This window comes from Bison bison, unplaced genomic scaffold (genome assembly GCF_000754665.1).
Source record: "Bison bison bison isolate TAMUID 2011002044 unplaced genomic scaffold, Bison_UMD1.0 scf7180017864383, whole genome shotgun sequence".
Classification (NCBI taxonomy): Eukaryota; Metazoa; Chordata; class Mammalia; order Artiodactyla; family Bovidae; genus Bison; species Bison bison.
The window spans coordinates 2,806,694-2,819,983 of record NW_011494955.1 but is presented as its reverse complement, the minus strand read 5'-3'; the positions used below and the strand labels follow the sequence as shown (position 1 = coordinate 2,819,983).

Genomic DNA, 13,290 nt, shown 5'->3' with positions numbered 1-13,290 from the left:
TCATTTTCAAACTAATAATGATAGTTCTTTTGATGGCTTCAATTTAATGAGTACCAAATATTTTTCAATTGAGTGATAGGGATTATCTCATTTACTTCTCACAAGAGCTGTGCAAAAGCCAGTATTTGATTCCAGAAAGATTTTTTCAGGTCATAGGAGGGCTAAAGGTCTGGTTCCAAGGTTGTACAGCCAAAAACAATGCCTCAGATGACAGAATCAAGCCAGGGACATTGTGGCAACTGCCATTAAACACTGGACAGTGCAGTGTGCGGGCTGATGCCCTGACTAGAGGCTGGAAGGCACCGCTGACACCGTGGCCACTACCTGGCAACTCAGTCTTTCTGTGGCAGCTGGAAAGAATGACAAATGTTTACTACCTGGTTATTCTAACCATTTCATAGAAGAGAAACTGAGGCTCAGAGGAGTCAAGTACTTGCCTGAGATCACAAAGTGAGTCAGTCAGGACCTGAAACCAGGTCTGGTTGACTGCAAAGTCCATATTATTTCCATGATATTTCACTGGTATAATGCACTTTACTTCTCCAGGCTGCATTTTCTCAGTCTGTAGTTTGGAGTAGTTGTGCTCCATCAGTGGTTCTCAAAGTGTGGTCTGTAGACCAGCAACCTCAGAATTGCCTGGAAACTTGTTCAAAAGGCACATTTTTGGTTCCTACCCAGACCTATTGAATCAAAAACTCTGGTGTAGGGTTCAACAATCTGTGCATTAACAAACTCTCTGAGTGACTCTAACATGTCCTCACTCTTCAGAATAACTGTACCAGATAATCACCAAAGTCCTCCAGCTCTCATATGTTATAATTCAGTTATTTTGGAAGTTGCTGATTGTGGTCCTTGGATCAAGCAAGGTCCCTTTAGAGGAGCTAAGTACTGCTAATTTTTCTGAAATGAGTTGGTGTTTATCAAACTCCATGATAGCAAAATTTAAGAAGAGGGATAAGGATGAGGAAAGTACAGATGTATGAACATGCAGGGGAGATACCTTCACGTGTATCCTGGTTATTTTTTCTGGTGAGTGCCTAGAGATATATGTCCTTAACTGGCTCATTAATATGTGAACAGCTGAAAGTTGTCTCAAAATCCAGAGGTCAAAAATAAGTACATTAGAGACTTCCTTGGTGGTCCAGTGGTTAAGATTCCGCACTTCCACTGCAGGAGGCATGGGTTTGATCCCTGGTTGAAGTACAAAGATCCCAAATGCCGTGAGATGTGGCAAAAACAAAAAATCCACAAACAAACAAAACAACTATGTAAAAAATAAGTGCATTGATTCAATACTCTCCCCATTCCCCCACTAAGCAATTCCTGTTCTCCCCATGTCCTCCACATCTATAAATGGAATTTGGCCTCTTTTAATCAGGTCATCATCTTTTAAAGTTCTGTCTGGAGCACCCTTTGTATGAGTCCTCGGCATCCTCTCTGTTGCTGTTGTGGTCCAGGCCCTCATCTTTCTCCTCCTGGATATCAGCTTCCAAATTGTGCTGCTGCCTCCAGCCTCAGTCTCTCCTGGTACACCCTTCTCCACAGGGTCACCAGCGAGATCCTTACAAAGCACAGCTGTCTTCATGGTACTGTCCTCCCCACAACACTTCCACCTGGGAAATAGCAAAGGTCCCACTGCTCATTGCAGAGCTTCCGAAACCTCTTACTATTTTGATGACTATGTCTATAGTCCCATTCCACCCATATAATTATTTAGTATTTTACTGTCTTTTCTTTCTATCAATTTCAGCCTCATCTAAGCAAGAATATTTGTGAAGTCATCGTTTTGGCATTAAGGCTCTTATTTTTCCTACCACACATTAAAAATTACATAACAAAAAAAATTTGTTATGTACTTTTTAAGTTTGTGTATTAACTAAGTCATCTTACATACCGCTAGTGGTATATTTTGAAAGCCCTTGGGATACTGAATAAAGATCAAATTTTTAAATCTGGCATTCAGAATCCTCCTTGATCTGATCCCAGTCAAATCTCCAGCCTTAATTTCCACACATAGCCTACACACATAGAATGCTGCAAGTACAGGATCCACTCTGTATTTCCAAATACACTGTGCTTTTGCTCTTCTCTTAGCATTTTGCCTTAAAACTTTTTTTTTTTAATGGAATGAGAGTTCCTTGGACAGCAAGGAGAGCAAACTGGTTGATCTTAAAGGAAATCAACCCTGAATATTCATTGGAAGGACTGATGCTGAAGCTGAAGCCCCAATACTTTGGCCACCTGATGTGAAGAGCTGACTTATTGGAAAAGACCCTGATTCTAGGAAAGATAGAAGGCAGGAGGAGAAGGGGACAACAGAGGACGAGATGGTTGGATGGGATCACTGACTCAATGGACATGAGTTTGAGCAAACTCCGTGAGTTGGTGAAGGGGAGGGAGGCCTGGTGTGCTGCAGTCCCTGGGGTCACAAAGAGTTGGAGACGACTGAGGGACTGAACAACAACAGCAACATATTTGATTTACAATGTTGTCTTAGTTTCAGTGCAGTGATTCATGGCAAAGTGAGTCAATTATATATATTTCAGATTCTTTTCCATTTTAGGTTATTACAAGATATTAAGCGTAGTTCCGTGTGCCATACAGTAGGTCCTTGTTGGTTATCCATTTTATTTATTTTTTTAGGCCCAGTTGTGTGGCATGCAGGATCTTAGTTCCCCAGCCAGGGATGAAATCCGTACCCGCTATGTTGGGAGTATGGAGTCATAACCACTGGACCACCAGGGAAGTACCTCCATTTTAAAAAAATAATAATTTGATTTATTTTTGACTGTGATGGATCTTCACTGCTGCATGGGGGCTTCTCTTCATTGCTGTACGCAGGCTTCTCACTGCGGGGGCTTCTCTTCATTGCTGTATGCAGGCTTCTCACTGCAGGGCTTCTCTTGTTGCAGAGCACAGACTCTAGGCGAGGAGCTTCAGTAGTTGCGGTACTCAGTAGTTGTGTTAATCCCAAACTCCTAATTTATCCCTCTCTATCCCAGCATTTTGCTTTTTTGCTCAGGGCATTCTTGAGCAATGTTTAAGTTTCAGCTCATTTATCAGTTATCATGTGAAATCTCTTTGATCTTTCCAGACAGAATCAATCACCTTTTCATTCTTCCTTCCTCCCTTTCTTCTTTCCTTCCTCTTTTTCTTGTTTTTTTTTTTTTTTTCCTTGAAGAAAAATTTATTCTATGGTTCTAGCTAGTTTTACTGTAATGTGAAACTTGCTATAATTTTGTTTGATAATTTTTCCTACTACGACATTCGGAAGTGTATCATTCAGAATCCTTGAAGGAAACAGATTGCATACTCAAATGGGGAACTGAGGAGCATAGAATGAAAGGAATGTTCATAAAAGTGTGGACAGGATAATGGAGTACCTACAAGTGTTTTGAAGTATTCAGAGTCTGTCTTCAGTGGGGAGTCACCAGAGGTGCTAACCCCTAGACCTGAAGGGCGAGGGAAGAAAGGGTCTCAAGAACCCAAGAGAGGTGTAACTGTAACTAGTTGAAGGAGAGGGCCTTCCAACAGGGTCTGTGGCTTCTGTTAGCCCCATGAGTGAGTCCAGGGGAGCCAACAGAAGAACTGCCAATTCAATCCATGAAATCATCAGAAATAATACATTGATGTTGTTTTAGACCACCAAGTTTTGATATAGTTTGTTATGCAACAATAGGTAACTGATATATCAGCAGGAAGGTGAAGCCATAACTATTCCTCCACCAAAACTGTGAGAAACCAAGATCTGTGAAATGGGACCCATCATTTCAATGCAAACATATTAATAGTAAAAACATTTTATTTTCTTCAAGATTTTTGTTTGATGTGGGCCATTTTTTAAAAGTCTTTATTGAATTTGTTACAATGTTTCTGTTTTATGTTTTGGTTTTTGGCCTCAAGGCATGTAGGATCTTAGCTCCCCAACCAGGGATCAAACCAGCACCTCCTGAAATGGAAGTGCGCTCTACTTAACCAGTAGAGTGCAGGGAAGTCCCTTCATTTTTCATAGAGATACTTAAAACAGTTTTCTGGCAGCAATTCATCTTCATTTTATCTCAGCTGTTTGAAATAGAGCAATGTATGATGCTGTCTCTAGAAATTTTATGCTAAGCTTATTTATTGAACATTAGGGTAGTTTGCTTCCCTCATTTTATCCTTTATTGGTGATCTTTGCATATCTGTGATCTTTATGAAGTAACCATTTATGCCATCCCTTTATGGTGATTGATATTTAACAAATATCTTGGTCTCAAGATACGCAGGTCTATTAGAATGGCTCACTAAACATTTGTTCCTATTCTCTTTTGCTTTCCTTTGCAAAGAGTGGAAAACAAAATGCTAAACAAAATTTCCTGGCTCTCTTGTAGGTAGAGATGACCATATGATACAGTTCTGTTCAAGATGTAGGAGAAAATTTTCCATGAGATCTTGTTTCTACATAAAAAAAAACAAAAAACAAAAAAAACACCTCGCAATAGAAAGTCCTTTGTTTTAGTCCTTTTGCTTTCTTCAAGGTGCAGGCAGGGTGTAGGAAAACAAAGGGGATAGAGCAGCACCCCAGGTGAGTATCAGAGAAGCTCTTAACTACTGTAGGCCTGAAGGGTGAGGGAGGCAATTACTGGAAATAGAACATGAGAGCTGCCTGTGTTGGGGTAAGGGGAGTGCTTTGAGAGTTGCTGTGACCTTCATAGTGGGAATAGACCATCTCTTCCTTCTGTTCTGTGAGTACTCCTCTTTGGCTGAACCCACCTGGGATCCAAGGATCAAGGTCTACCTCTTAGACACAAATCTAGGTGGAAAAGGGTAGAAAGTTAACCTGGAAAGACAAGCAATAAAAAAGGCATCTATTACTTACCTTTATATACCTACTGTGCAAGATATGGTAAGAGTGCCTGATACAAAGGAAGAGATGAAGAAAATTTTATTGAATTGAATCCAGTTCTTTATTTTATCCTACAGTGTTTAAAACCTAATCTGGGATTACTGCCAACCTCATTCAGGCCCAATAATCCAACATAAAATTGCTGCTCTACAAGGAACTTCCTTTACCCAACAGTAAAGGTCCTTTTCTGAGACCAGATTAAAAAGTGGCTCTTTGAAATAACTTTTGTAGATATGGATATTTTTAAGCATGAGATGGTTCTTTAGTTTTATAAAGCCTGTCCTCTAATACAATCTAACTCCTACACACTCACCTCATCAGGGTCTTCCAGAAGAAATAACTTTTGTATGCTACCTATATGACTAAGTCTCAGTTTCTACATCTGTAAGAGAACAGTAATAACAGCTACCCATTACTCAAGTCTTTCTGGTGGCTCAGTGGTAAAGAATCCACCTGCCAATGTAGGAAATGCAGGTTTGATCCCTGGGTCAGGAAGATCCCCTAGAAAAGGTAATGGCAACCCACTCCAGTATTTTTATCTGGGAAATCTCATGTACAGAGGAATCTGGCTGGCTGCAGTCCATGAGGTCTCAAAAAACTTGGACATGACTTAGTAACTAAATAACAGCAACAACTCAAGTCACGGACACAAATGTTACCTCCTCAGGCTTTCTAGGATATATAAAAAGAGAGTATGGGGCTTACCTGGTGGCTCAGTGGTAAAGAATCTGCCTGCCAAGGCAGGAGACACAGGTTCTATCCCTTGTCTGGGTAGATCCCACATGTCACAGAGCAACTAAGCCTGAGAATCACAATTATTGAGCCTGTGCACTAGAGCCTGGGAACCACAACTACTGAGCCCACATGCCTAGAGCCTGTGCTCCAAAACAAGAGAAGCCACTGCGATGAGAAGCCCAAGCAATGCAACTAGAGAGTAGCCCCTGCTCTCTGCAAAGAGAGAAATGCCCAATCAGCAACAATGACCCAGCACAGCCAAAAAAATGAATAAATACATAAAATTATTTTAAAAGGAGAGGAATAACACCCCAAGTTACTTTCTAGCCCACTAATGTCTTATTTATTTTTTTCTCATTGCAGTTATTACTTTTTAAATTGTAACTTATTTACTGTTTGCTTGTAGATTGTTGGTCTTCTCCCAAAAGAATACGTGATCCTTGTAAGCAGAGACGTTGTCTGTATTGGTTTTTTTTTTTTTTTTTCGTTGTCTGTATTGTTCACCGCTGTATTCTAAGCACCTGGAAGGGTGACTGGGACATGGTGGTTGTTTGATAAACATTTGTTGATGAATGTGTGAACAATGCCAATTAACAACCTCAGGCTGTGGTGAATATTAAATTAGATGACAGTGCAATGCTCCTGGCATAAAGTAAAACTCTCTCTAAATCTAGGTGTTTTCTTTCCTCTTTTTCCTTCCTTACCTTCTGTATCCACACCTTCAGCAAGCAAGTGAACTTAACCTCAGCCTCAAAACACACCCCGAATTCTCTGAATGAAATTCATTCATCACTATCACTCTAGTCAAGCCACTCTCACTCCTTACCTGGTCTACAAATAACAGTCTCCTGACTGATCTCCCTGTTTGTTCCACTTGCTCCTGTTTCTCTCAAACCCCAGTCCATTCTCCACAGTCAGAAAGATCTTTTAGAAACACAATTCAGATCATGTCATGCCCCAATTTACTTAATGACACCATCAACAGCCATCACCAGCAGCTTTCTAGGTATTTAGAATTAGCCCAAACTACTTTACAGGGGCTAGCACCTGCGATCCTCTTAGACTTCATCTACTTTAGGCTAACTGGCTTTCTCTCTCTTTTCTGGATTTTAACAAACTTATTTCCATTCTAGTGCTGGTGGATTCTTCTGTCTGAATCTTTACCTAGCTGGCTCCTTACTGTCATTTGAACTTCAGCTTAAATGGGGCTTGTTTTGAAATGAAAAGTCACTAATTTGTGTCACTCATGACTAATCCAGTCGTTTCTTACCACAGTTCCCCCCCCCCCCCCCTTTATTTTTATTTATTTGGCTGCGCAGGGTCTTAATTGCAGCATGTGGGATCTTAGTATCCTGACCAGGGGTTGAATCTCCGCCCTCTGCATTGGGAACGAAGAGTACTCTGCATTAGACCACCCAGAAGTCCCTTGTAACACTGCTTTTTTTTGTTGCACTTAATATTATCTAACATTTACTTGTTTATGTTTGTTTCTTCCCAACTGAATTTTAAGCTTGTGAACTCAGAGACCTTATCTATTGTGTTCATCACTCTATCTTCAAAGATAGAGCAATAACTAAAACATATCAGATCAGATCAGATATATGCTTAATAAATATTTGTTGAATAAATAAATGCTTTGATTGTAATAACGATAACAGCTAAACCTCAGAGGACTTGGCCACAAATTCTAACAATTTTTCAAGGAATAAGAATCGCAGTTCCGAAGTTAGATCCTGGAAGACTACAGAAACCTGACAATAAAATATCTGGGGCTAAAGTTTGGAGGGGGATATATTAAAACTTTGGCCTTTTTCCCCTACCCAAGGACTCCGGAGATCTTGGAAAAGGGAGACCTAGAGTCTTTTGACCATAAATTCTAGCCCAGCCACAACGCTTTTCCATCCACGATTCTTTGCAGCCACTATTACTCGATTGCAAACGCGCAAACACCTCTAGGACCCCGGGTTCCTTTCTGTTTCTTTATGAATGAACCGGGTCTAGTGTGCGCATGCGCAACTCCTTTTTCTCCCGCTCCACGTGAGGCCCGCCCTTCCCTCCTGCTAACGGCTCCGCCCCTATCCTTTCTAATGGACCAATGGCGAGCGGCCTGGGGGGCGGAGCCCTGAGCCGCGCGGCAGTGTAGTTCCCCGGTCGCCCGGCTCCCTCGCCTTAGTCTTGCTGTGTTGTGATCACGTGGCCAGCTCCGGGCGCGGCGCTTGTTTTGGTTTCCCTCTAGCTTGCCCCTGGCAGCTTCAGAGTGAGCGACTTTCCCGTGCCGGTTGCCACACCTGACTGCACTGCGACTTTCTCTTCTTGGGGCTCTCTCAGCTCCAAGTTCTGCAAGCCCCTCGGGGCCGGCTCCTGCCATGCCGTTAGTTCGCTACAGGAAGGTGGTCATCCTCGGATACCGTTCTGTAGGTGAGTCTCCGTCTAGGGCAGAGCACCAATGCACCGCGGCTTTGTGGCCAGAGGAGGCGCACTGCCGCGGGAAGGCGACCCAGGGAGAAATGGTGGCATCCTTAGAACCAGCTTGTAGAGCGAGGACTGAAAGGTTGGAGTGGGAAAGGCTGGGGTGGTGGTAGTGTTCAAGGCGGCAGGAAGCTGGAGCATGGAAGAGTTAACATGGGCTTACGGCTTGAACATCACAGTGGTCCTCAGTGTACGTTACTCTGGGGGGTGGAGGTGGGGGCAGGATTTGATGGCGGGGGCGCGGTCTGGGTGGGGCAAGTCTCAGGTGTCGGATGCAAGGCTGACTGAATCCTGGGGAATCCGGATCTTCCCAGGAGTTGGGTGGGGAAAGACAGCAGGAAAGGCTTCCTGCGTCGCTACTGTATGCATCCGGTGGCCAAGGTGCAGAGACCTGGGGCGAAAAGAGGGTGAAGGAGTCTAAGGGAAAGCATTGCATGGGGCATTCACAGGCTAGGATGCTAATTCGGGGTTTCCTTTAGTCCAGGGCCACAGCCCAAAAGGACAGAGGAAATGAATGTGGATGGGTGATTTGGCTACAATTACCTCTGCTTCCCACAGGGAAGACATCTTTAGCACATCAATTTGTGGAGGGCGAGTTCCTGGAAGACTATGATCCTACTGTGGAGAATAGTGAGTAAATTTCTCCCCTTGGGGTGAGGTAGGGAGGGCCTTCGGGTCGTACCCCCCCCCCCCCCCCCCCCCCCCGCCCCAACGGGCCACACCTTTGGGATTTTCCGGGTGCCAAAGGGATGATTTAATTAGATATTAAATCTAATCTCTTCTCTATCAATCCTGTTCTGTGAGTGGAGCTAGAGTGTGCATTTTCCAAGATACTGAGTCCAGGATAGTGCATGTGTAGACAATAAGAAGCCTAACATTGTATCTTAAGTTTCCTGGAGAGCTCCTTGAACCTGGCCCATCTGTGTTAATATATAGGGGCACAGATTGCTCACCCTACAAGGCACCTCACAGTCAAGTTTTCTTTTCTTTTCAGCTTACAGCAAGATAGTGACTGTTGGCAAAGATGAGTTTCACCTACACCTGGTGGACACAGCAGGGCAGGTACCAGTTTGGGGTAGGGTGTCTAAATGTGGCAGTTCAGTCCTGGGAGATGAAGTCTGGTAGCCTCTGAGGCTCATCTGTAAAGTAGTATTAAAAGAAAAGCATTTTAGCAGTATTTCAGTGTGCAGTGCTGTTTGGAGCTACTCTATAAGTACTTGTTGGATAGAAGTGACTGGAGTAGGGAGTGCCACAGGGAGGGTCCCCAGGATGCAGCCCAGCAAACTTGGCCATCTGAGTCTTGTGAATCAAGGTATTGATGTTTTTATTTCTTGTCAGGATGAGTACAGCATTCTGCCCTATTCATTCATCATTGGGGTCCATGGTTATGTGCTTGTGTATTCTGTCACCTCTCTGCATAGGTAAGTGACCAAGGTTGAGAGTGGGGGACTTGGGAGGACCTGAGGGCTGTCCCAGAATAAAATTGTAAGATTCTTTTCTTGTGTTTAAAGCTTCCAAGTCATTGAGAGTCTGTACCAAAAGCTACATGAAGGCCACGGGAAAACCCGGTACGTGCCACAGGGGATAAAGACATAGTGTGGACACCGGGGAAGAGGGAGGGCAGAGGGGCGTATTGATCCAAATTAAGGAGGAAGCCGGGACATAGATCCTATCTGGTTTGATGGGGAGTTGTCCAGCTATGAAGTGAAGGAGGTTGGGGTCCATGGGGAACAGAGGGGATTCTGTTGTAACTGCTGTTTCCTCCCAGGCTGCCGGTGGTGCTGGTGGGAAACAAGGCCGATCTCTCTCCAGACAGGTATGGAAATCTCTGTAGCTTAAGGCAAAGGAAAGTGTGTAGGAATCAGTCAGGCTCTTGTCCTGGCTCTGCCACTGATTTGAACCAGTCGTTTTACCTCTTTGTTTCTAACTTGAAGGTTAAGACAAAATGATCCTTCTATCTCAAAAGCTATAATTTCATATTTCAAGCCTTAGTCCTAGGCTCCTTTGTTTTCTTGTATTTTCTTCTTTCCCAAACCTTCTCCCAAACCTTGGAATGAGATGAGTCAGAGGAAGTCTAGTTTCTGTAAAGATTTTTCAGAGAACATGGGGCCTATTGCTATTCTTCATTTTCATGTCCTGAATTTGCTTTTAGGGAGGTCCAGGCTGTTGAGGGGAAGAAGCTGGCAGCATCCTGGGGTGCAACATTTATGGAGTCATCTGCTCGAAATAATCAGGTACTGCGCCTGAAGAGTAGGAAGGTGGTGGGGGTAGCAGTGTTTTTCTTTTTATGCCACTGCTTGGTGGTGGGGATGGTGGGGGAGTGGGGCATTCACCTGAGAGTTGGGTGGTATTGGCAGTGAACTCAACCAATTTTTTTTTTTGCCCTGAATCCTTATCCCTTGCAGCTGACTCAAGGCATCTTCACCAAAGTCATCCAGGAGATTGCCCGGGTAGAGAATTCATATGGACAAGAGCGCCGCTGCCATCTCATGTGAGCCCAGAGATGAGCTCTTGAGCAAGGGGCAGCTGCCTTGATTCTGCCCCTGGTACTTTCCAAGCTCCAGTGGGGGCGTGTGGGGGCGCCCTCAGGACTTCACGGGTTTGTTTGGTTGCCAGCTGTGTCCCTGGCCCTCTAAGCACACAGTGAGGTACCCTCATGTTTGCACACTTACCCAGGCTCCAGTGGCCTGGTTGTCCATGTTTACAAAGAGGCAAGGATGTCTCATGGGCACTGTCCTCTAGCTCTGTTTTTGCTAAATATATGAACTGTGATAACCTATGGGGTTGGTATATGAGTCCTGGGCATTGTTTATTCAGGACCCAGTCTCCTCTGTAGGTTTTGGGTGTTGGCTGGGTGAGGGGAGCTGGGGACTCCTGAAGCGAAGCTGGCTCCCAGGAGTGACAATGTACATATGCAAATAAACTGAGAAATCTTTTTGTAATTGACTTCTCTGTGTCTGGGGAGCACTCAGGGCCAGTATCTTCTTTTCTAAGGAGTGATGACTGTGGCCTTTGGTAGAGAATCAAGGTTTTTACTCCTCCAACCTTGTTCCTATTCCTTACCCCTAATTCATTCAGGACCATCACCCTAAGACTTACTACTTATTTTTCCCAACTTTCTTTTCTACCCTGTTCTCCCATACAGGTAACCAACTGACTGCCACTCCCATCCAAATTTGTAGGCTCTCACAACCCCCTTAACTACAGAAACACCGCCCTCTAGTGGCCAGCTGCCACATGCTGCCCTAGCTTCCCTCCTGGGGCCTTGGGATTTGTTGGAACTCAGAGAGGATACGTTTGGGTTGGAAGAAAGACCCTTGTTCCTAATGATGTAACAACTGTGAAGTAGTGTGAAGGCAGGGACTAAAGTGTTGCAAAGATTTTAATTTTTTAAGAGAGTTGAATAAAGGAAGGAATAATGCCCCGATCAACCCTCACTCCCTGCCCCTTATCTCTTCAAGTGCCTTTCATTAAAATAGATGTTCTTTGCTTTTTTCATACCTTTCACACTTTTGAAGTTGTGTTACCTTTTCCAGGTGTCAAAGGCTATTGCTTCTGTTCTTGTTGACCCACCACCTCAGTAGGAGGATGGGTTCAGCTAGGAAAGTTTGGTCCTAACTGCTTTTACCCCCACCCCCTCCCCAGCAGCCCTAGGTCCTAAGTGGCCTAATACCTCCTGCAACGACTTATAAGGGTGACCTGAATGGTATCCTTCACAGGAAAGGCATAGAGTTCTGCCAACTGGGAGAGCCTGAGGTACTCTGTCAATGCACTTAATTGGGAAAAATGGACAAAATCCGGGTGTGATTTTTAGCTATGACCTTGTTATGGCCTGGCTCCCGGCTAGTTGGGCTTATAACTGGGGGTGATGGTCTGTCATGCTTGTTTTTAAAAGTCCTGCTGGCAGCTTCTGCATCTCTGATATTGAATCTAAAAAGAAATAAGGGCTGCAGAAAAAAGCATATTCCAAAGAGCAATCTCTTAGGGGCTCAGGAATCTCTTTAGGGTTCTCATCACTCTCTCTCCTTACACTAATATTAGGTCTTTTTGCACATCAGACCTGGAATTCTCATTACAGGTATCTATACTATTGTTATGTCCATGAGGTTTGAAATGGGATAACAAATATCAGGTTTTTGAGAGGCATATCAAACAATCTCAAAGCCTGATAGTAGTAAAGAATAGTGGTTAATGGCTGGGTTAAAAAGAGTTCCTCTTCCACTTAACTGTGTGATGCTAGGAAGACACTTAAACTCTCTGAGCCTCTGAACCTCTCTTAGTGTCTCATTTACTATGTGTAGTTAAACCTTCCTCATAGGATTGAGGTAAGAATAAAACTAAGGTGATATATGAAATGCTTAGCATAGGTCCTCATACATAATAAACCCTTAAAAGATGGCTATTGTGTATTATTTGAGGTTTTTCTGGTGAGGATCTGCCTCCTGGCCTCTGGGTGCAGAAAGTAGGGAGAGGCCTTCCATTTACAGGTGAGGAGTTACTGCTGGACTTTTTTTTGCTGAATTAGACCTGAATGGTCAGTGCAGAGCATATGTCAGTGTTTGGCTAGCCAAGACATACCTAGTCCTGATCCCTCCTATGACTCTGGCCAGTAGGCATTTAGGTCTTCTGCACTGTCCAATATAAAAGCTACAAGTCATATATTGCTATTTAGTTTTAAAATTTTTAAAAATTAAAAGTTCCTCAGTTGCACCACTTACTTTTCAAAGTACCCAATAGCTACATGTGACTAAGCCACATGAATGTATAGGGCGTTTCTATCATTGCAGAAAGTTCTATTGGACAGCACTGTAAACCCCTTCCCACAAAACCAGCCCTGCACCTGGTTTGTGTCTTTCTCCACATATTAAAATAAAAATTAAAAAAATATTTATATACACATACACACATCCTAGGACAAACATGGCCATTGGCTTGCATTACGGCAAGGCTCAACTTCTCACTAGATGTGGTTTGTTGAACAATTTTATGTATTTTAGTGTCAATCTCTTCATCTGTAATATGGACATAATTCCACATTAATTCATAACGAGGGTGAGGAATAACTAAGAATATTTTAAGTATCCAGCGCATTTGTTAATTTGTCTCCTCCTGTCTATCCCGTGGGTAGAGTTAATGCAGAGAAATCATTCCAACCCTTTCTCATCCAGACTAATTGGTGGCGGGGGGTAGGGGGAAGGGGG

At 43.5% G+C, this 13,290-nt stretch overlaps 1 protein-coding gene across 2 annotated transcripts; it reads left to right on the top strand.

Annotated features, from left to right (window-relative positions):
* Positions 1 to 7,816: 7,816 nt before the first annotated feature.
* On the top strand, positions 7,817 to 11,031 carry RHEBL1 (Ras homolog enriched in brain like 1). 2 transcript variants are annotated; one of them, XM_010857748.1, is made up of 8 exons: positions 7,817 to 8,038; positions 8,648 to 8,719; positions 9,084 to 9,151; positions 9,428 to 9,510; positions 9,601 to 9,657; positions 9,858 to 9,905; positions 10,242 to 10,323; positions 10,495 to 11,031. In XM_010857748.1, exons 1-8 carry the CDS (start codon positions 7,987 to 7,989, stop codon positions 10,582 to 10,584), a joined length of 552 nt encoding a protein of 183 aa, XP_010856050.1. In that variant the 5' UTR covers positions 7,817 to 7,986; the 3' UTR covers positions 10,585 to 11,031. The 2 variants fall into 2 exon arrangements, with proteins under 2 accessions (XP_010856050.1, XP_010856051.1); XM_010857749.1 differs by lacking the exon at positions 7,817 to 8,038 and adding an exon at positions 8,214 to 8,279.
* Positions 11,032 to 13,290: the final 2,259 nt, after the last annotated feature.

Coding starts and splice junctions, on each gene's coding strand:
- RHEBL1 (XM_010857748.1), top strand. CDS start 7,987: ATGCCGTTAGTTCGCTACAGGAAGGTGGTCATCCTCGGATACCGTTCT. Junction 8,720..9,083: donor TGATCCTACTGTGGAGAATA/GTGAGTAAATTT, acceptor TTTTCTTTTCAG/CTTACAGCAAGATAGTGACT. Junction 9,906..10,241: donor GCCGATCTCTCTCCAGACAG/GTATGGAAATCT, acceptor ATTTGCTTTTAG/GGAGGTCCAGGCTGTTGAGG.